The sequence below is a fragment of the Condylura cristata genome, unplaced genomic scaffold (assembly GCF_000260355.1).
Source record: "Condylura cristata isolate star-nosed mole 26May11 unplaced genomic scaffold, ConCri1.0 scaffold00015, whole genome shotgun sequence".
Classification (NCBI taxonomy): Eukaryota; Metazoa; Chordata; class Mammalia; order Eulipotyphla; family Talpidae; genus Condylura; species Condylura cristata.
This window is the reverse complement of record NW_004567116.1, coordinates 32,995,987-33,019,984: the sequence shown is the minus strand read 5'-3', so window position 1 is coordinate 33,019,984 and position 23,998 is coordinate 32,995,987. Positions and strand designations below refer to the sequence as shown.

General features: G+C 35.1%; 1 protein-coding gene across 3 annotated transcripts in view; it reads right to left on the bottom strand.

The window, feature by feature from the left end:
- Positions 1–23,998, bottom strand: part of SBF2 (SET binding factor 2) — a 315,525-nt gene that overhangs the window by 31,221 nt on the left and 260,306 nt on the right. For 2 of the 3 annotated variants that reach the window (XM_012725460.1, XM_012725461.1), the window contains exons 24-33: positions 22,731–22,906; positions 20,079–20,224; positions 16,923–17,121; positions 15,071–15,267; positions 13,868–14,008; positions 12,994–13,089; positions 6,301–6,485; positions 3,838–4,014; positions 1,862–1,963; positions 1,193–1,378 (exon numbers count right to left, since the gene is read on the bottom strand). In XM_012725460.1, the coding sequence (XP_012580914.1) occupies positions 1,193–1,378; positions 1,862–1,963; positions 3,838–4,014; positions 6,301–6,485; positions 12,994–13,089; positions 13,868–14,008; positions 15,071–15,267; positions 16,923–17,121; positions 20,079–20,224; positions 22,731–22,906 (1,605 nt within the window). The remainder of the gene's footprint in view (positions 1–1,192; positions 1,379–1,861; positions 1,964–3,837; positions 4,015–6,300; positions 6,486–12,993; positions 13,090–13,867; positions 14,009–15,070; positions 15,268–16,922; positions 17,122–20,078; positions 20,225–22,730; positions 22,907–23,998) is intronic. The other variant, XM_004683051.2, reaches the window with a different exon arrangement.

The window sequence follows — 23,998 nt, the reverse complement described above, 5'->3', positions numbered from 1 at the left end:
AATAGTTCCTGGTCCACAGTGCAGTCAATAAATATTGGTAATGATTGTACTGTTGTGGTTTGAAGCAAAGAGGCAGGACATGGCCTAGTGCATTTCGTAAGCATCACTTAATAGTAAGTCAGATAGTGAAGGCATAATAAGTTCTTCATGAAAGCACTTGTCTAGAAGTGGGAAAAGATACTTGCTTCCCTTTTTTGGTCTCTGTTAAGCATTCTTTCTCTGAGACCATGGTCTATAACCTTCTCCTTATCTATTTACCAAAAGAAGTACAATCAAAATATTAATATTCTAAAAGGAAACAAGATTGTTTGTTGCCAAAAAATCTGCTAACGGTTATGAAGTTTTTTTTGAGTGATAGAATGTTTTAAATTGATGTTAATTGCACAGCTAAATATACTAAACTATGATTTACACACTTGAAACACATAAAAAGAGATCAAGTGACTAACAAACAATACAGTCATATACCAACTTACTTCATCAGAAGACCTAGTTTCTGGTAACATTTCCCACCTTTTCTTCCAACAGGTATTTGAAGGTCAATGTATTTCAGAAGCTCACTGTTCCCACAAATATGTTTGTCACATCAGAACCCATTCATTGTTGTGGTACAGATGAACTACTTTTCCTAGTTCAATTTAGCCACTGACACCAAAACTTTCAACTTGTATACCCAGGGCCGCCCAATCCTGCCCAAGGCCCTAAGAGGAAGTAAATGTTTGATGCCTGAGATGAAGGTAGAAGGGAATCTAGAATACTCACATCTCCACCCCTGAGTCCACTGACTAGGTCACCCAGTTGAACTAAGTCAGTGTTTTCATGGACCCTTATTCTTTCTCTACCTTTTATATTCCTAGGCACAGGCAGGGGTTCTCTGAAACTGGGAAGATCATGTGCTCATATTTCAGGCACTTTTATTATGTAGGGACTTTCCTCTATCCTAGGATAGAGAGAATAAGCCTTCTTCCTGGTGGCTGGCAATTCACATGGGCTCAATAGCAGTTCACCTGTCTTAGTTTCTGAAGCCAACAAGATCTGTTTCTTCTCTACTCCTAGGAATCTACTGCTATGATTTCAGTAAGTCTTTCAGAGGAGTACAACAGAATTATGACATAAAAGGTACCTGGCACAACACTTCAGTGCTCAATAAGGCTAGTTTCATATCAAGTCAATTTTAAGTTGCTCTACTTACCTGGTGTACACAGTCTAAAAATTGTAGGAAAATTGGAGCAAAACCGCTACCCTGACAGTTGAGGGTCAAACTGCTCCGCTGACTGAATTTATGACCAAAAGAGAGCCACTCTTTTTCAACCAACATCCGGAAGCCTTCAATGGTCCTATAAAAGGGATCACTGAGTAACTGAACCAGGGATGTCACCTAGGGCACAAACAGAATGGAATCTTCTTACTTTTAGTCCTGAAAAAAAATTTTACTCCTAAGACAAAGCACTTTCTTTTGATAATAGCTCGTTTACAAGCAAAGTTACCAGAGCAGCAAATTTTCAGCCAATCAAATTAAATTTTACTGTAAAGTATGAAGAACTTAACTTATTCATTTTGGTCACATTTTCTTTCAGGGAATTAAGATTTTAATCTTTACTTTGCTGGTGTGATAAGTGGCTTTTTAGTCTAATTAAGAGAATCAGTTCAAACTTACATCTTTTCTTTTAGTAGGCCTTACTGTACTTTATACACATTTCTTTTCACACTGGAATAAAGCAGAGGCTTATGGAGAGCTAGGGAAAGTGACATAGGACTTTCTGTCAATAAACTTATTAGTTATTATATAAAAGTTATTATATAAAAGATACACCTGCAAAACTTAACTGAAATACAAATACAAAAATGGGTAACAGTTTACTTGTGCAGTGATGTCCCAGCCTTCTTCCAAACAGATCAAAACTGAGGAACCATTTTCAAGCACTTCTGACACAACCAAAGCCAGCTGCATTATCCTGTGAAGCTAAGAAAAAGGAAGTCACAATGAGACCAATTGCTCTCTAGCATCAGGAACAGAGACTTGCTATTAACCTTAGATAATCAAACAAGTTAGGGATTGAATATTCTGGAAAAAAATAACCACATAATGTTTTAAAGTTCTTTGCCAAAATTAGATCAATGCCCCATTCTAAGTGTTCAAGTGACATATAATGAAATAGAACTTATATGATTGTCCCAAAAGTAAAAAAAAAAAATTCGAAGTGGTCTCCAAACATGATTATTTGGCTTAAAAATTATTTTTCTGTAATAAAGTCTATTTCAGTTATATTATCTGGAATTTGATAGTATGGCTGGTTGTATAACTTTGCAAATATACTAAAAACACTGAATTATACTTTTCAAAGAGGAAAAGTTTCAGGGATTTTTACAGTGTATTAAATGGAAAGAAAACTTATATTTGTGCTGAACTTTTTTTAAGTCAAGTAAATGGACATAAGTCCCAAATGAACAATTAGGATATAAGCAAAACAAATACATTTACAAACTAAGTTTGTGATATTCTAATTAAAAATGTTAAGCAGTATGGCATAATTTGTAGAATGAATTTCTGAATTAAAAAACAAAACATTGCTCCTTTCCTTATATTTTAAGCAGAGCTAGGCTATTTTACATAAGGAACAAAGCAGAGGTCATCCTCTCCAGCAATGGAAATCTCCCATTGTTTCTATAGCATTGTTATTATTGGAGCTAATTCCCTTGGGCTCAGCATTTGCTCTAAGAATTTTTAAAATGCCAATATCACAAGTGGAACAATATTTTCAATTATTTTTAGTCCCTAACTTGTGAACTTGTGATATGGGTCTACTATTTTGGAGTAAAGAGCAGAGAACAGAATGTACCAAAAACACATAGGATGGGTTGTGTGGACAGTTTGGAGTAGGAGCTCATCCATAGCTAAGGGACAGAAGTAGGTATTGATCAGTTCCTTCCATGAGTAAAGTGTCCTGAATTTCTTTAGTGGTAATTGACACACCCTGATACTGACTTAATTGTATATGTGGCTGTGTTTTTCCATAGTTTAAGTACCTTGAGAATTGTCATTGCTCTGGGTAACCATATCAGTTTCTGTTTGTTTTGGTGCCTTTTACTCCAATGTCTTGAGAAAAGGGGGTTGTTTCCCACGAGAGGCAGAAGACTCAGAGGTAGATTGGGGTGAGGCTAGAGGGGATGAGAGGGCCTAGAGGTCCTACAGAGGGAGAAGGAATAATGGACATAGCACGAGTGGTCTAAAAGGCAAGGCTATCCTACCAAGGTGCTCTTGGTCAAATTCTGAAACATGCATGTCATATTTTTCTTTTTGTGGTTTTTAAGAAGTGTGTGTGTGTGTGTGTGTGTGTGTGTATGTGTGCTGGTATAACCATTTCCCCTAAACTTCTCAACAGAAGTTCAATTAAAAACATCCCAGGTTTGACTTAGCTGAAGATGATGACACTGGTTTTTCCAGTATCTGTATAACTTTTAGGATATCTAGACATACTAACAGAGACAAATAGAGGGTGAGAAAGGGAAAGACTTTGAGTCATCTAAAAATTGTGTCTGTTCTTGATTCTTTCTGTGCTTACAATAGAGCAGAGACCATAAATGTAGATAAGTTATGATATATCAGGAAGGTTCCACCTAACATTATCTTCTTTGTAGCATCCTGTGGAAACCAAGCTTTCAATTACAGAAATTCTACCACCTCATCTCTTGTATGAAAGGCCTTCATAGAGGATACACAATAAAGGGAAGAACCAGGCAATGGGGGAAACACATTTTTATCTCAAATGTCAATTCTGTATATTCACTTGGGCTTCCTTTTCCTTGAGTTATAAGACAAATTCCTTCAGACGTTACCTGTGGGAACCACTCAGAGTCTCCCAGGGCTTTCAGGAAGGTCACTTCTGAATCAGTAGGGATGGTACTTGGGATACAAGCCCTCATTAGCTTTTTAAAACTGGCTTTCACTTGTCGGATGTCATGAAATTCAACAGGAACAAATTCACAATTTAAAGCAAACTCTAATTTGAAGTTCTGTGGGTGAAAATGCAGAGAACCATAGGACATTATTTTCAATGAGCAATATTTAGTGATATATAGTTATATGAAACCAAATAGTTGCAGAAGGTCTCAACAGATATGAAAGTCAATCTTGTGTGGTAAATGTGTCAATCTTGTGTGGTAAATGTGGAAGAAGTCAGTCAATAGGTATAGTGGTTTGAGTTGGCTAGCTGTAATTCTGATAACTTTAAAGATGTACAAGTAAGCTGGGAACTGGTGGGATTTACATAAGCTGAGAAAGGTCATAAACCTGGAAGTCTAGAAAGTATGATTAAAGTATAATAAAATATCTAAGACATATGTCATGTATTAATCATGTTTTCTAGACTGAAGTCTCCCTAAGGTGCACATTATCAGTAAAAATTTTAGACATACAAATATTAAGTAAAACATTCATTGTAAAGTGAAAAAAAGTAGAGATGACTATTGGGAAGAAAATAAACATCATGATTTCACTATACTAACACTGGTAACTCTTATTTACATAAATTCTAGCTTTGAGGCAATATTTTTTTCACCCACTATGCCACATATACCTATTTTAGCACTTTTATCATTATATCTTTAAATAGTGCTAAATTGATAGCCCACTGGTATGTATGTTTTACTTGGATAATCTGGATGCCTAGAGTTCTGACTTCTGCCAAAAAAAGAATTTTCTCCTCTTTCCACTCTTCACATTCTGCCCAAATTGCTGGTTCATATACTTTTCTAGTAAAATGTATTACATGTTTTGCAACTATGTGACTGTTTTATTTTCTATGTAATATTGATAAGAAGGTAAACATTCACCACTATATATTAAAATAGTTATGAAGACTATTATACACATGGAAACATGATGTTACATATTCTCCTACATTCTTTCTCTTGTAAGTCCTTCCTTTTATAAAACTTAGATAAAAGGCAGTTTACTTTTCAGGTAAATAGATTCCTTTCCTAGTGTTGAGACACAATGTTAGGTCACAGGAATGTTACTCAGTAATAAGGTACTACTCAAGGTGTAGTTTAAAAAAGGCCAATTCGATTATTTAGAATGAGTTACTTATTTGCATTCCTACTAGGATAAAAGTTGTGGAGCTGCAATTAAAGAGTACTGTGCTAGCTACAATGTAACACATTAGCTGTAAAATATAATAGCTAATACTTTATTGGATGAAAGAAAGAAGGGAGGGATGGTCAATCTTATTCATGTATACATGATCAAAGCACTAATCTGAAGACTTAGATGTGAAAGGAATGGCAGGTGAATATTCAGGAGCTAAATCTCAGGGAGTGATTCAGATCAGAAACAAGTGGTGTGTTCAAGTGTGGAAAGTCTGTGTTCTGGACAAGATATTGATGCCAAGGCAGCTGTGTAGGCAACCCTGCGTTGCTACTGTCTGCTGTATCAGAAGGCCAAAGTGTGCACATTAAAAAACTAAGCACCGACTAGCAGTTTCATACCCTTTGCCCTAAATGCTTGATGACTAAGTGATTGCAGCAGTCTGTCCAGTGGGAGGAGAGACAGCAAAACCAGTATGCCACAGGGGAGTTCTGTCTGTGGCTTCTTCGGGGCCAAGCATGTGGGATCCTGTTCACAGCCTCAGGCTCCACAGTTCAGTTGAAAGTCTAGACTGTCCAGTGTTGATGGACACTGGACGACTTCTGAGTAAAATACTTTTATTTCCTATACATCTGTCAGTAGTAATGAAACACTGATATTTTGTAACAGTGCCAGTTGCAAAAAGACTGTTGCCTTTGGAGGAAAAGACTATAATTTATGAGATTTAAGCATAGTGAAGTTCTTTGGCATAATTATATTTTGAATTTTCTGATAAGTATCATCACATGTAAATACAGTCTTATAAAGATTTAAAGTATAGAAAACATAGCCTTGGCCTTCCCTTGCCTCTACCTATAGTCAGGTTATTTTCTTTTCACTCTTCTTTCTACCTTCCCAAAGTTTCCCAATATTTATAATAACAAAACCATTTGTTTTGTTAGTTCAGCTTCCATGTGAATCTATACTAAGACTGGAAAACAAAGCCTGAATAAACCTTATTTCTTTTTCGTATGCATAAGTCTTAGCATGCCTGATGTTTATGCTGACTTTTTTTTTACCATATACATATTATATTCATTGCTAATAATTATGCATGTAATACATATATAAACATATGCAGCAAATATACATACAAGTTAAAATTCCTTTGAGATGAGTTTTCTAAATTGTAAAGTGTATCTACACAGTTTCTAAGTTAGAAAAAGAAGTCTTACCCTAATTTGTGACTTCTCACCAAATATATAAAGGGCGGCTTGGCGTTTCAAGAGCTGGTTTTGCAGATAGGCGCTGTTACTAATGGAGGCTGAGTGATCCTTGCCTGCCAGCCGGGCACCAACATCAATGAAGGATGTTGGAGAGCTGATCAAGCGAGTGCTGGAGCGAAGACTTGCCCAGACACCTTTACAAAAGTCAAAGTAATTGAGTGAGATAATCTAATTTGGAAAGACCATTGAAGGGAAAAAGATGCATGCTCTGTAGATACAGTTCTAGAGGTACTATCCAATTAAAGTAATCGGTCATACTGCTCACTTGATATTTACTTTTGCAATATTAAAAGCATTATTCATTAACGAATTTCAAAATCACATCATCTTAGGCTCAGAAGTCTATTCTATTTCTGTCGATTCTATTTCTGTATTTTGATGTAAATATAGTATTTATAGTAAATGTGAAATCATAAAGAGTTCACCATTAGTGGTGGAGGCACTAATGAAGCTGAGGGAGAATAACAGCAGTAACTCAATTTCTCAGGGCTTTATTCAGTTTATTCAATACTTTCTCAAGAAATAAAGCAGAAATATATTAAACCAACTAAAAGCTGAGGCTGGATTTAGAATTAAAGTGTATGCCAAAATGATGTAATTTTGAACATGATTTCTATTACTAACCCCCCCAAATCCATGAAAAAGTGAGAAATTATGTTAACAATGTGCATTTCATTGCATGTGAGGAGGTTTCATTTAAAGTTTATAGTCAAAAGCAAATGTTTTCTAAGGGAAAGGCCAAGCTAAGAAGCTCATGTTATAAATTAACCTTAATAATATTAAATAGAGTATTTTCTATATGCAAGTGAAACTTAAGTAGCATAAGTCTTGAATTTGACAAGTTCTATAGTAGACTCAAAACAGAGCCTCTTATAAAGAGCCTGCAAGTTGTAGTGTTCATCCCAGTGAACAGTGGTCATCATTTTGCCAACTGCTTCCCCAAAGATGGGTTTCTTGTCTAGATTTGGAAAGCTTCTTTGAAAAAATTTTAATGTTTGCTAAATGTTAAATGAAGCCATGTTTCTAGGTGACTAGAAATCACCATAATGTCACATTTGCTTCTCTTTATATAAGCATTTATATGGTCAGGAGACCAGTTCTCTAGAAAAGATTTATAGATGATAACTGCTTAACATGGATGAATCTTTCTATATAACACATGAATTTTCTTAATATTATTTTTTGGTAAGTGAAATCAGAAAATTCAGAATGTAGATGAGAAAAAAGGATAAAATTTGACAAACAAATGTGAAAAAAGTCACCTGTATCACATATGAAAATGGTTAGAAAGAGTGACACATCAGGACAGATAATACAGTACCTTCATTATGGACTCTTCCCTTAGTTGAAGATTTGGAATTTGACTGAGTAAAACATTTATCTCTGTACCCATGCACTGGTTGGCAAGATTAAAGACAGAAGGAGGGATGAAATGTATATAGCAGCAAACATCAGAGCAAATTGTGTAACAGAAGAATAGGTTATTTCATTTTGTAAATTAAGTTAGCATAGGGGAAAAAGTAAACGTAATAAAAGTAAATGATTTAATTAACCAAAGCCACACAGTAACACACACACACAAGATGAACTGAGTGCCTGTTAAATGAAATTTCAGCACCAGTTTATAAATATTATAAGCACAATGAAATGGACAGCACAGCAGAGTGCCACTAAAGAATTATACCAAATGGATTAAGCTTTTAAAGATTATCATTTGATGAAAAGCAAATTTATATAATAAAATTAAGAAATTGGGGAGGGTTAATGTTAGGAATTCACTGGCCTAGTATTTAAGGAGGCAGATTGGTAAATGCTACATATTGTACAACACACTTATTCTTTGAGCACAGTTATCACACCAGAAAACAATGAAGTTCTAGCAACCATTTGGAATAACTAAGGGCATTTTTTGCAGTAAAGCATTAAGCATTGCCACACTATTTTCATTTTATACTTTACAGAATTTACAGTTATTAACCATACTATTATAGATAGTAAAAAGCAGCAAACATTTGTGGTCCAGTGACAATACCTAATGCCACAAAGAATATAGCTTGTGATGATTGATGATTTCTTCCAAAATTCCTACTTTACCAAAATGATCGGCAGTATTAGATATGATACTTTTGTAATTTGAGTAATAGTTTTTTTTCCCCCAACAGAAAGAAATTGCTTCATGAATATGGCAAATTTACCTGGTAGTAACAAAAATAGTGAGCAGAAACTATCATCTATTTTCGGAGCAAAGGAATTGCTCTTGTTAATTAAAGAAAATGACTCCATATTCAGGATTAAAACTTTGAAGCCAGTATTAGTGAGCCACACATTCCAAAGTTACATAAAATATGACATGACCTGCCCTGCTGCTATGGAAGCAGGAAGGACATTGATGGCTTTAGAGGTCAAGGGAAGCCAGAAAGGATGCACAGCACTGGCTGAATGCACAAGAATGCAAAAAAAACTAGCAAGACAGAACAAACGCCTGGAAAGACATGGCAAAGGCACAAGGCCTCCTTTGTGCTAGCTGACTGCTCTTCTTCCTGCCAAGGTTTTGAATTTTCCTATTGTAATATGGCACATATTTAAGAGGTTGCTTCCTGATTCTCAGCCACTGTCTCTTAAATATATCATACATTTTTATGCTAGCCCTTCTTCCTGGAATGATTTCTCCTAAATCTTTCGTCACCCAACAAACTCCTACTTATCCTTTAAGATTCCAGAACACTGTGAACGCCTCTGAAAAGCATTCCTTATTGTCCCCAGAGTTGCAGGGATCTCTATTTGAACTCTGATCACACTGCACTGTGATTATTTCCACATTTTAATTTTACTAGATTGTATACTCCAAAGGACAGGGCCTTAATCACATTTATTCTTGTATTTGTGCAAAGCCTGATAGTATAGGTACTCAAAACATTTGCTGATGTTTTCTTTTTGAAAATACCTTGTAAATTGTTGTGGTCCCTACTGCATCTTTAATTATTTGCTCAGAAAGAGTATTAAATTAAAAAACAATTAAGCACTTCCTCAAACAGAGGCTCAGTAGTGAAAAAAAATGCAAAGTATCATGTTGCAGAAAATCAGCAATGAGAAAATGGTCTGTACTGATTTGGGGTTAGGAGAGGCCTTTGAGAGCTATAACCCTATGTGGCAGTCATGTTAACTAAATGCTTTACATTACTGCATCAGTAGCAGTAATGTCTACTAATCTTCCTGAAGGATTCTTAGGTGTCAAATACTAGTTCTGAACATGTAACACTGAACTGGAGTTTGTGTTTTTCCAAACTGCAGGGTCCTTCTTAGTGGTCTACGAAATCATTTTAGTAGATTCACTTTTTTTTTTTAATAATGATGTAAACAGATTAGAAATATAGATGCATATAGATGATTATAACCCTTCTGAATCATAATGAGTATGTATATATACATAGATATATTTCTTACTTTGAGCCATGATCACAAAGTTTGGAAAGTCACTGGCCTAGACCTAGAGGCTATGTCCTCTAGCTTCTTTGGCCAGGGAGGAGCAAACCAGTTTAACTTGAATTCAAATGTAGACTTCTAAAATTAATCCTGATGCCTAATACTCTGCTAAAATAACCATAATAATAAAAATAGAACTGAGAGTATTATGAGCCAGTTTATTTGATTTACTTGTCTCTATTTTAGAATTTACAGGTTGTGGTTTCAATTTGAATGTAATGAAATCAAATTCTCAGTCTTTTGTCATTTAAGCAACCAATGGTCGGTCCAGCAGGAACTAGCTAAGGGGCAGTGCTTTGGGGAAGAAGTGATGAGTAAGTTCTCATCAGGGGGATGTTCAGAGCATGAGTGTTTAGTCCTAAACACTGGAGATATTCATTCCACTTTGTTCAGATTGAACAAAGGAGAGAAAGTAAAGAGATGCTTAGGTTGCATGTTGAAATGGGGTACTATTATCCATGTGTCTTTATGTTCAGCACAGTGCATGAGCTACAAGTTATGTTTAGTGATCACTGAACTGAAATGGCCTAATCCTAGCCAGTTATACTTCTGTTTGCTAAGTGATCATGGCCAAGTCACTGCTACTCTTAAAACCCCTTAAGATAAATGCTCTAGAGGTTATTTCAAGGGTAAATTAACAAATGTAGAAGAACTCTAAGCACCATGGAAATGTGAAGGATGAAAGTTAAAAAGCTAACTCCAGTGGCTGTTTCTCAAATATACTCTCAGCTACTATATTTTTCTATGTAAGAGGCAGTATCAGTTTTTCCATAGCATTTTTCTACTCAAGAGAATATTTCTATATGTGCTTTCCTAATGAGTCTCAGAAGTTATTTATTTTTAAGTGAAAATGTGATCTATTTATAACTACTGGTTCTTGTGTAAAAAGGTTGCTTTCCCTTCCTTAGTAACACATTAACATATATGCTGAATGCAAACTTATCACCCAGACTGAAAAAAAAAAGAAAAAAAAATGGTGAAGGTCAATGTAAACTCTGTCTTGGAGTAAGAAAGGCACATGCACAAATAATGTAAGAAGGAAACCGTAGATTCTATGACAATGAAAGGAATGAAGAAACTTAAAAAGGGATGCTGACGACTGTCAGCAACTATTGGAACCCTCAGAAGGAATTAATTCTATGAAACCTTAATGTTGAAATTCTAGTCTCCAGAACTGTGAAGCAATAGTTGTTTTAAACTTCTAGTTTGTGGCTCTTTCTTAAACAGCCCAAGCAAAGTGTTCTAATGATAAATCCTGAAAAAAGTAATTAGAGGAATGAAGGAGGTTGAAAGCTTTTAGGCAATTCCACAATTGCAGAAAGTTCTGATGAGGTAGGGAAAGGAAATCCAAAGAACCAATAAGATTGACTACCAGAAGTAATAACTTGGTTTTTTCAAAAGGGAAGAATGTGGATTTTGTAAAACATAACCTGTATTTTTATTCTGAACCAAATTCTAGAATGTACTGTTAATGAACTATTTACAATTACTTAGGAAAATGCACTAATTGCTAAAAACTTTTGTGATACAGAGTTTGAATCCAGCAAACACTGGATTACAAAGAGACTGAGAAATGTGGGCCAGGAGAGTTTTAGAAGAAATCAGCCAGTATAAGTTAGCTGGGCGTTTCTTTCTTCAGAAAGGCTGATGTATTATTTTGATGCTGGCTTTTGCCCTTTGGCCTGTTCAACATTGTTTCTAAAACAACAAACCACAGGAGAGTAGTGATCAAATCTATGAATGACAAGAAGCTGGAAAAACAGCTTCTTACTGGTATTATCCTACTGGTAGACATGATCAAAAGTTTGAGAACAATAGTCCATATTAAAAAAGATAAAACTTTGAAGGTATATTACATAGTATATTACATAGTATATTTAGGTCCAAAAATCAACCTTCAAGGCTAGTATATTGTTAAGAACAATAGGACATATGAAGCAGGCAAAAGGACCTCAAACAATATTAACTGAAATACAGATTAATCTAGTAAAGTGGCTATTTCCCATATCTAATGAAATCAGCCTGGTACAAATTTCAGTTCTTTGGAGAGTCCACAGAATGACAAGGATAGTGAGGGACTGGGACTGTAACCATTTTAATTGGGGATAGAATAAACTGAAGTTCTCAAAGAGAAAACATAAAAACAATTTTTAAATGTAAGGATTGTAGTAACATGGGATTAGAAGTATTCTTTAACTTTGGAATGTTAAGGTAGGGCCAATAAAAATTTATACGGTAGTATATATTTTAGATCAATGTAAGAAAGCTTTTCTTTTAAACCAGGACTGTTTACTATTTTTTTTTTTTAAATTTTAGGTATAAATGTGGAATGCAGAATAACAAACAGATAGGGTTCCTTTTTCTAGAAAAAGAGTTTTCTAATAAGTTGCTATAAATGCAAGAGACAACTTTTGGAAGAAAGGAATTTCTTATTACTGATGATGTGCTAACAGAACCATAATCATTCCCTTGGTGTGTTTTCATGGGGATTCAACACTGCATGGGAGTGCAAGGAGAGTCTAAGATTCTTTAACTTTACTGTGAATCACTAGAACTTTACAATCATAATTAACTGGTGTCTGGAATTTCATTTGAAAAGTAAAGGAATCTCACATAAATCTCCAGCAGTCAAAGCAGATCATTGGGAGCAAAGAGAGCCAACACAAAGCCTATATTTTCTCATACCAGCAGCCACTCCAGAGCAGAAAGAGTGGTATGAATATGATTCTCTATCTTCCATATTACCATTTCAGGAAACAGGAGTTGAAAAGGTATTGGAAGCAAAGCCCATGCATCTAGGATCACTTCTCCCTAACTGGTTATGTTTCTGTGATCAGTCCTGCTGCATTGCAAATCAGAAGCATCATGGAGTACTACTCCCAGGACTGACGCACCTTTTAAATGCTTCCCCCTCCCCACACCTCCCAGTACTGCCAAACTCATTAGTATGTATGATTTCAGCAATGATTATACCCCTTGTCCCATAAGGCCCAAATTCATCTATGACCATACTAGCAATAACTTTGATAATTTATTTAGAAAAGGGTAATCAAGAACAATTTCAACCATAATTAGTTGATTTAAGGTATCACTATCTAGAGGAAGTTATCTTTTTTTAAAGTTGAATCAGTGCTCATTTATAAAATCAGTCTTACTAACCTCCTCGAGCAAAGCTATTGGATGGGTTTACATCCAAATGTCCTGGCACTACCTGCTTAAGCACAGTGGACACTCTTGAAGTCCTCCTTTCAGTCCCTAAAGTCAGCCAAAAAGAAGAACAAAAACCATGTCGTTTGGGTTAATATTACTCAAATGACAAAAAGTTATCTTCATGTGTAGCATGTCTAATTGCTGCCAAACATTGTACTTTTTAAGTACCCAAAGCTTTAATAGAGATAACAAAGCACTGTTACTATTTCCTCGGAGATACACACATTTGCAAGATTATAGAGAGTTAGGTTTGGCAAGTGCAATCAGAGAATTTAATGATAAATGAAGCAAGGCATGCATGGTGTCACTTTTCAAGAAAAGCCACTTCTGCTTATGTTGAGCTAATTCAAATAGCTGATTAAGCCAAGGAGACCAACTTTTCAAGTCACATGCTCCTGTGTCTGACACATTAGGGTTACCTCTATATGAACCCTTTGGGGTTCCATCACATGATAACTGAAACAGAATATTAGTACAAGTCTTAATTGCTTTATCCAAATCTAGTGAAAACAAACTGTACTGCAAGTTATAAAAGGCTGTGGAAATTTTGGGAATTTCAAACTTATAATTTTAACAAATATACAAATTCTAGGAGAAAAACAAAAATATGGTTTTATGTTCCCACCTCCTCCCCTGCTCTTTTAAAAAGAAAATAATTATATCTCTAATTTGTTATTTATTAGAAATTAAGTGTTGCTCTGATTTTTAAGTAGAAGGAGCATCATGGTGAAAGGAACAGAGCAAATAACTGAAGGGACTAACCCTACGAATAAATCAGATTTTTTTTATAGTTGTCAACAAGAAAAGTACTGTGGAATCTTACCTGGAGACAGAGCAAATGCTGGCCTGACAGTAAGAGTGTTACTGCCATTGAGTTTTTGATGGACGGAAACTGCATTCAGTAAGGCTTGCAAGTACTTTTCTTGTTCTATGCTACTGGAGGATTCTAGAGAGGAGGTAGGAGCTATAAAAGGAAAAAAAAAGAATAAAACAAACTCTGTTAATAAAACAGGCATATATTCATTCTTCCAGTATGTAATCTTCGAGTACCCCAAATATAGAAACCAGTACTACTTAAAGCTCTAATCTGTTATGTGGCTAATCCTCCTTTGTGACTGATTTCAACACAACTACTACTACATCATGCTCCCAGAAAGAAACCAGGTGTGTAAGTCAGCATGTGCTGTCCTTCCATGTGTAGATGCTTCTCATTAACCAAGTAAGTCAAAATGAAGATTCATAAAATACATCCCCTTGATGATCTTCCCAATCCTTCTGACCATGCTAATTTTGGGGAATATAGGACAGAGAGGGTTCTTTTAGGCAGTCAAGATTTTCCCCAATACACATTTTATTCCAATTCTGTCACATAGGCCTGCACAGGGTACATGAACTTGTAGGGGTTATACAAGTAGAGTGGGAGAAAGACGGGGTGAGATATGAGTAGTTATTGTTGATCCCTCTAAAAGAGCGGTAAACAGTAAGCCTCAATAGAAACAACTGAGTAATTCTGGGTGTGGAGTAAAAGAGGCTCACTACAACTAGTCCAGACACTTTAATAAAGAGGCAGCAAGCGGGACTTTCTAGAAGGACAATAGACAGTAACAGATTTTCTTACCATGAGAACAGGAGATAAACAATTAGCATTATTATATATGATTTTAACAACTTTAAGATGCTATCAGTATAAGATGCACCATTATTTTATGTACTAAGGATAAAAAATGCTGTTAAATATCTCTGGTTTGTGGAAATGAAAACAGCTTAGAACCAAATAATTTAATATGCTAATTTTTATCAGAATCCACACATAGGTGTATTAAGTAAAATGTCAAATGCAAGGCAGCCTCTCATACTGTCAAGTGTATCTGAAGTTATGGATGTTGTACACAACACAATGGAAACGTCTATGTGTGAGACAAGGCTTGATAAAGGGCACAACTAGCACTCCCAGATTTTACTGCCTTTATTTTTAGGAATACTCTGAGGTGAAAGAATCATAACCTTGACATAGAGAGATGCTTACCTGACTGAGGGGAATTCTGAGATTTGAAAAGACCAACTACTCCCTTCCCATGGAATCCTCCAGATCGGAGGAGCAGGGTACTGCTTCTTGAATTTTTCCAACAAACAACAGGTAGGCGATTGTGTCGATAGCAGCGGGCTACTCTTGGTAAACTACTGTCCTGTACAGATTGAGGTACAACTAAAAGGCCAGGGTAGCTTCAGAGACATGGAAGAGAGAAAAAAGAATGATTTGGGAGGGGGAGGAGGAAGACAGAAGAGACAGGAAAATAAATGGGGAGAGAATGAGAATATAAAAATATTAATACATAATTTTCTGACTCAAAACATACTAGTTGAGGGGTAAGACATATTTTCAAACATTGGTTTAACTCAGTTTTCCAGGGTTTTAGAAGAAAAGGTCTAGATGGTGAAAACAGCCACCTTTTGAAGTATTACTTCAGTAGTACCAAAGACTTGCTGAATAAACTAAACTCAGAAAATAAAATGTTACCAGTTTCACAGAGTCCTTTTTAAAAATTACCTTTGCCTTATACACTACTTTTCATGAGCATGAAATAAAGAATGACAAGTCAAACTGTCAAGTCACTATGTTGATAAAATGACAAGAGTAAAAAGTACACTAATATTAAAATTGCCTGGGAAGGTGAAAGGATTGAAAATCAAAACCAAATAATTTCTGTTATGAGAACAGTATGTTTAAATGTCAAAATGAGTGTAAATATTTTAATACTGCATGTTGATATTTATTTTCAAAATATGAACTCGTAAAGTTACAGGATATGATTTTGGGAAAATAAAAAATAGACAAGAGTACCTTGTTTTTAATAAATTAGTAAGTGTAACAAGATAGATGGGTTTCAGTCTTATTTCATTTATTTAGAAATATGAAACTAAAGAGATTTCATATTAATAATCTCCCAAACTTTAATCTCATTTGTGTGTGGTAAAAGATACCTAACATAAAACCATTTTTAAGTTCTTTCATAATATTGTGCAATATTAAAACTAGAGCATTTCAAAAGACTACAAATGGATCTGCCATCTGACCTAGCAGTTCCTCTTAGGCATCTATTAAATAACACCAACAAAATACTAATTCAAAAGGAAACTTCCACTCTCATTTTCACTGCAGCCCTGTTTATAATAGCCAAGATATGGAAAAATAGATACCCAAAAATAGATGAATGGATTAAGAAGATACAGAATATATCCATACAAAATATTTACCTACAAAAAGAATTTTGTTAGGACAGAGAAGTCCACAAAAACTAGTACATATTCAGTAAATTCTCAATGTTTCAGTACTTAATAAAACATTTGTTTTTCAAGTTTCATATTGGTATTTGTAAATTTAAACTGCCATTTAATAAATGATTTCTATGGTTCTTCAAGAACAGTAACATTAAGACAACTTTCTAAACATTGTAAATCTTAAAATTCACAAAATACTTTCATTATTCTATTTAATTAAGCCAAAATATATGAAAAAAACTTACTGGAGGTGAGAATGCTTAAATTTGTAAGCAATGGAAGTGCAGTTTAAAAAATATAATAAAGCATGAAAAAGGTTTTAACACATGAAAAACAGTGAGCAATAACAAGAATATAAAGAAGAAATGTACTCTTTAAGTAACATCGCTTATAAAAATAAGTATCACCTTCTGATCTAATAAAGTCAGCGATGTAATTATACTTTGGAGATACAATGAGATGGTTGTTCATGCTGTATAAAACTGTATCTTAAATATATAACCCCTGAAGACCCTGTTCCTATTTTTTTGGATACAGATAACCCATTCAAAACTCAAATGGAAAGAAGGCCTCTTTTGGGAGCCCACTAGCAGACTTACCTCCGACAGAGTGAATACATCCTGTTGGAGGCAGTGATTCGAAAATACTCTGGCCTTGGGCGAGAAGAGCTGCCACTTATGGTTCCCAAACCTAAACGCTGGTAGTCTCTGAAACAAGCTTTTTCTACTAACTGTTCCATTGTAGACTTCTCAGAAGCCTTCAAAGTGGTACTTGCGGGGAGCTCGCTATCATCTGAAACTGATGGTGAAAAAGATTTTGAAGAATGGCATAGGGAATAAAAGAATGAAGAAAAAAAAATCCTCTTCAGAAGGAACTTTTCTTCAAAGATTTATTTTTATTTATACATACAAGAAGGCCAGGGGTGTGGAGGTATGAGAGGATACACCAGAGACAGAGTGGGGAGCAGAACAGGCAGATCTACTGAAATACACTGCTGATGAGAGCAGCAGGTGGCTCAGGAGAGGTCTGCTGTGAGATGTGGGTCAATTTCCTGGCCAGGGATTGAACTCAGGCCTCAGTGACCTATCTCAGCAATGGGTGCTAGCATTGACAGCACTGAGATTTAACTCATACGCCTGAGGGGATTCTTAAACCAAGAGAGGTTTATATTAGGGCTATAGGAACTATGTATATCACAAATTAAATCATGTTACTTATATGGGGAAGTCATTACACAGTAATGATTAAACAAACATAAAATATCAGGAGCTCAATTAACTCAAGATGTCAGGGAAATTATACCATAAAATATACCTAACAACAATGTAATTTTAGAATTTTCCATATTTTTGTTTCATTCAGGCATGCTTACTAATACTAAATAAAGTATAATGGTTCCCACTTAGGACTCTAAAATAAACACTAAATAAAACTTTGTTATAGGCTAAATTGTTAGTAAAATTTCTTTTACCTTGATACGTATCATCTATGTATCGGGTAATTTTTAGAGCATAAACTTTTGGGAAAAATTTCTAGATTCACAGAAAAGACCTTTTCTTAGATAATTAAGTTACACCTTTTTTTTTTTTGGTGTACATCTGTACATGGGAAACTCCCTGAGTTTTGCAATCAAATCTTAGAGTATTCTTTAAGATTTAAATATGGATGAATTTACCAAATAATCAAATATTTTAGGGAGGACTAAAAAAACACCAACATTCCTAAATGGCACTGAGTATTCTAACATAAAATTTCATGATAAAAGCTGTCCTAATTGACTTATTTTTAAAAGATAAAATCTGGTGGCTTAGGGGTTAAGTGTCAGTGTTACCATCTCCAAGGCCTGAGTTTGATCCCTGGCCAGGGAGCTAACCAGCAGACCTCTCTTGTCTTGCCACCTGCTACCCTCAGCAGTGCATTTCAGTCAATCTGTTTGTTTTGTTCGCTGCTCTGTCTCTGGTGAATCCACTCATACCCTACACCTCTGGCCTATACCCTAGTTCTTGTATGCATAAATAAAAAACCTTAAAAAAAAACAAAATCCAGCTTATTCCTATAAATAACATTGTCTTAGTTCGTAAACCTCACACTGCAAATCTATTATGAGATACCAGTCTTGCGTTGGCCTTCTATTTTCAGAGGAGCAAAGAGCATTACATAATCTTTTGGTGGAATAAATATCATAGACTAACAATTTTTATTCTATGACTACTTAGAGGAGCTAATAGTGATAGGTACTGGTAATTTTATGGTTTTCCATATGACTGTGACCAGACCTGGGATCCAACAAATGATCATTTCAGTAATGTAATGCAGGCCCAGAGGCAAGGTGTTACATACACATTCTGAAATGGAGTGGCCAGTGACCTCTTTAAAAGACTATTTTCTGGGGCCTCTCTGGTGGCTCAGGGGTTAAAGTCTCATAGCTATCAAGCTACTGCCAGTCACTGAGCATGAGTTTGGTTTCCTGCCAGGGAGCTAACCTATATGGTTCAGCAGACCTCGCTTGTCTTACCTGTAGCATGTCAGCAGTATATTTCAGGAGACCTGTCTGTTTTGCTCCCCATTCTGTTTCTGGTGAATCCTTTTATCCCCTACATCTCTGGCTGAGACCCTAGTTCTTGTATTCAGTTACATGCATAAATGAATAGAATAAATCTTTAAAAAAAAAATCGCTTCCTGTCTTCCATTGTAAGAGTCTCTCCAGTGTTATTTTTTTAAAAGGTTTATCTATGCATACAAGAGCTGGGGTGCAGGCCAGAGGTGTGGGGGTGGAGGAGTGAGAGGACCCACCAGAGACAGAGTAGAGAGCAGACAGGCAGACCGAAATACATCTCTGAGGGAAGCAGCAGACAACACAGGAGAAGTCTGCTGTGTCATGTGGGTCAGGTCCCTGGTGGGGGATCAAACTCATGCTGCAGTGGCTGTGGAGAGTTTCATAGAACTGAGACATAACCTCTTGTGCCACCAGGGAGGCCCCTCCAGTGTTAATTCTACCAAGCATACCTGAATAGGACATAAGACATTTTGCTATTGACTTTATTTTCTTTCCATCATTGTTCATTTTTGTACAGTATTTGCTTTTTCCTCTCAGGTTAGTCCCCATAGAATTCCCACCACCAATTCATTTGTGCAACATTATCATAGACACTTGTGTTCTTCCCTCCCCTGTTTTGATCCTTCTCGCTCCATCTCCCCAGAAAAATGTCTCTGATTTATAGTTGCCTGTTAAGTTTTTTTTATTGCTATTTTTTCCCCCAGTCCTTTATTTGGTTTCTCTATATTCCTCCTATAAGTGAACCCATCTGATAATTTTTTTTCCTACTGACTTATTTCACTCAGCATAATTCCTTCTATCTCATTCCATGTTGTTTGGGATGGCATGAATTTATCTTTGTTGACTGCTGAATAGTGTTTTTGTTTTCTTACTCTTACACTACTAACAAGGTACAGGGAACTACTTTTATACTTAAATTTCCTAGTAGTGGGCTTTTTTCTTTCTCCCCTTAATGAGACTGATGTAAATGTCAGCCGATTTAGGAGTTACAGAAGTATACTTTAACAAGATCATACCTAAAAAATGGAATATTTGGGAAATCAGTATTTTTTCCCAGTTTTGAGAAGCTGATAAGTGCTTCCAAACTTAAGAACTTTGGTTTTTGTGAACCAAAGATTAAGCATAGCTATATCTTAGTATCTTACTCAAATAAGAGGGATAAAAATGGTTCACGAAGGAGAAAATGATCTGGACATACCAGATATGTCATCATCTTCATTCCATCCAGGACGATTCACTCTCTCTTCCACAATGGTTCCTGTCCTCCTCTTCAATAAATACTGCCGACCAATTGTCATTTTTCCTGCCCTTTTGGCACCTTTTACAATTGTCTTTGAAAAGGTGCTACAAGTCATAAAACCAAAGAGAATGGCAACTTAGTAAGACAATATTATTTATATATTTTTGATACCTACATAACCCAATTTTTTCTTCTTCAATTCCACAGCCAGACCTCTCTTTTAGATCACTTTGTACATGGCAGTAAGCTAATTTCCTATAAAACACTTGTCAGGAAAATGCTTTAGGCAAAAAGTACAAAAACTTACAGTGGGATACAAAATACTTATTCTCCAATATCTAAATTCCTTGAATCTTATTTTTTGGTTTAATATACCTCTAACCCACTCTGGTTATCCATGCTACTGCCTCCACCATAGTGCTCACAAACTATACTTGTGGAAGTCCTCCTGCATGGAAAATTAATTAGCCTTTACCTTTCTTTGATTCAAACTCTCTGCTAACTCAGTCTTTCTCTGAGATGATAATTATGGTTGGCAACATTTTTACTTATTACATAGATATGTATACGTGTGATGTCTTGCCTCTAACTAGCTGTCTTCTGAGCTGTAGAAAATAATAATATAATTGTCCTTTTTGAATGAAGAAAAATAAATCAGAAATTTCAGTATCCTTTTGAGACTGTTTTAATTACAAAGATACTGGTATGAAATCACTTGGACCTGAAATTGCTCATTTAAATAATTTACCTTTTCTTGCTGAATACAGAGTAATTATAAGCTAGAGAACTAAATATATAACTTATTTACTGAATAACCATATTAGATGAAGACTATTTTATTATGTTCTTCTCTACCATAAAGAACAAAACTTTTTTGTGTTTTTTTGACATTGGGTAAAAAATGATATTCTCTTATAATCAAATAAGACTATTTTATTATGTTCTTCTCTACCATAAAGAACAAAACTTTTTTGTGTTTTTTTGACATTGGGTAAAAAGTGATATTCTCTTATAATCAAATTTTATCAGATTCTAATTTTTGTCATTTGAAATGTTAAGTCTGGGAGTTTTGAAACATGTTTTAGAATGTTGTTAGAAATTGTGAAATACTAGAAATTGTAAAATACTTCAAAAATCAAACCTATAAATCAATTCAGGGGCTAACAGTCTATTTTTTGAAAAAAAAAAAAAAAAAAAAAAAAAAAATTTTTTCCCAGCTAGATCTATACTTTTTGCTTCATATACTCAGATAATTTTAGGATGTTTAAAATTTTAAACTGTTAAATCTGTCTCTGTTGCAGTTGGATAGACTACACTTGATATAATAAGCCTGGGTATATGAAACACAAAAAACACATTTCTTTTCTCCTCTAGTAGTTTTTAAATGTAAGAACCATGCAAAGCTTTCTTTCTTCCATAGAGGGCTGTAATAATGAGTCTCACAGACTCTGCTGTGACTCATAGTACTAAGACAAGATGTTTGGCTCACCACTGTAAATACCTAGGAGGCTACTCCTACTTTAGCAAATGCACGGTGTGGTCTCCTCTGCTTACTTGGTAACAGCGGTGCCGGTATCTAGCTATACAACTGAGAAGTGATAAACTACAGAAGTGTGAATATTCCATGTCTCTAGCCTATCCATGTATAGACAAAGGAAAGGCCTTTTCTCCAAAATATTCCCTAATATGTAATTTGTACTCATAAATGTCCAAATTCCAGGTGACTAATGATAAATGAACTGAAATTTAAGCCCCTCTGATTATCTATCACTTGAAGAGAATTTTAAAACCATTATTTTGTAGAAACTGAAATAAAAAATGTTTCAATATAAATTACTGAAACCTTATCAGAAAATAAGGGTTCCTATTAAAGAAATATGACAACTAAATGCAATGAGTGATCCTGGATTAGATCGTAATACTGGGGGTAGGAAGCATCTTTAAAAGATTATCAACAAAAATTTGAAGGTTAGACAAAAGTTTTATAAAAATTAAATTTCCTGGTTTTGATAACCATACTTTGGTTATCTTTGGTTGTCTTTGTTCTTAGGTAATATATACTGATTGATTGCATTCAAGGATAAAGGGATGCTATGTGAATATCTTAAATGGTTCAGAAAGAAAAAAGAACAAGGGAGAATTATAAAGAAAATGAAGCAAAACGGGTAAATCTGAGTAAAAGAAATACAAGAGTTCTTTGTGCTAATGTAACTTTTCTGTAAGTTTGAAACTGTATCAAAATAAAAATGATATACAAAAGGAAAAGAAAATAAAGAAGCTTTATTAATATAAGGCCAGGATATTAATGAGAGCTGAAGGGACTGATCAAAGGCTGCAAGAAAGTGATCAATATGGGGAAAAGGAAAATAGAATTTCCCATTTTAAAAATGCACCATGGACAGTGAACATGATAAAGTCCCTTGTGTAATTTTTAGATGTTGGAACTTTGTTAGTTATATCAATATTTTCCATAGCTTCTGAACCTGGTAGAATGGGCTTGACAGAACGGCAGATAAAAAGAGCAACTACTTATACACTGATCCAAAGAATCGGTCATTTTCCCAACAATACAGGAGGGCTGAAATTAAGAAACCAGACTTCTTTTCTTACCGAAAGGAAGTGTTCTTTTCCTTCTGCTTGGGTAAAATTATTTGAGGGGTAGTTTGTCCAGCAGCAAAAGCAAAGGTGGTAAAAATAGACTGAGGATAACGAAACTTCATTAGCTGCTTCTTAAAGATCTCTACTACTTCTGGACTCACTTCTTCGTCAAATGCTACTTTAATCAACTAAAGAGAAAAGAGATTAAAGACATCAGAAACATCAAGGATTTTCAGATAACATCCCCTAAATTACTGAAATAATAGCAAGTATCAATACTAAATGGCAAAAAACTGGAGGTTGAGGGGATCTTAGATATCATGCAATCCAATTTCTTAATTTTAAGAACAGAAAACTGAGGCTCAGAAAGGGCGACCTGCCACGACTGGTTATTTGGCAAGGAAAGTCACAAATCTTGAATTTGGGATTCTTTAAGACTATCTTTTCTATGATGGGATAGGGAAATTACAATGCTCTAACATACAAAGCACTGTCCTTTTCATTTCTCAAATATTGGTTTTACATAGGAAATTCAGCCTAACAATGTCCTCATACCCACGAATACTAAAAACTGAGGAAGAAAAAATTCATATTGACTATAGATTCCTAACCAGAATAGCCAGGCAGTATTTTAGGCTTTTTTTCTTCTTCGCAGTTGAAACAGTGAAGAAATCCATAGGAGGTCACTGCTCTTAGGTGATGGAAGAGTGTAGGTAGCCTCCAATTTCACACAACTAACATGAAGTAACTAAGGAAAGCTTCCTAATTAGAAAATATAGGACAGGAACTCTTGGAAACCTAAGAAGTCAGAGATAAGATATTAAGAATAGGCAGAGCAAAATATAGACTGAGAGCTGTAAAAAGGAAAAACTAAGAAAAGGTCATTTTTTTTTTTTAGTGTCTGGATCCCAACAGTAATTACACAAATTATGTTGTGCTCAGAGCTCTTGGGAAAAATTTTGCTTTATCAGGGATTATTTAGTTATCAACAATAGTATTTTAGCCCTAGCTATAAATTCTGAGTTTTCCTTCTTTCACAGGAGAGCCAGAGGGTGTTTCCTACCCAAACAGTAGCCAAGAGAATTGCTTTCTACCTAAAGCCTTTCTTAAGCAAATACAGAGGTGTAACTTGGTAAAGAACAAGAGCCAATTGTATGTGTCTGAATTTCTGAGATCATTAATATTGACAGATAAGCTGTTGGATCTCGAGTTGGCTTCAATACTTGGGAAATGAGAGATATCATCCAACATTTTCATGTGTTCACTTAGCTGGAGATAAT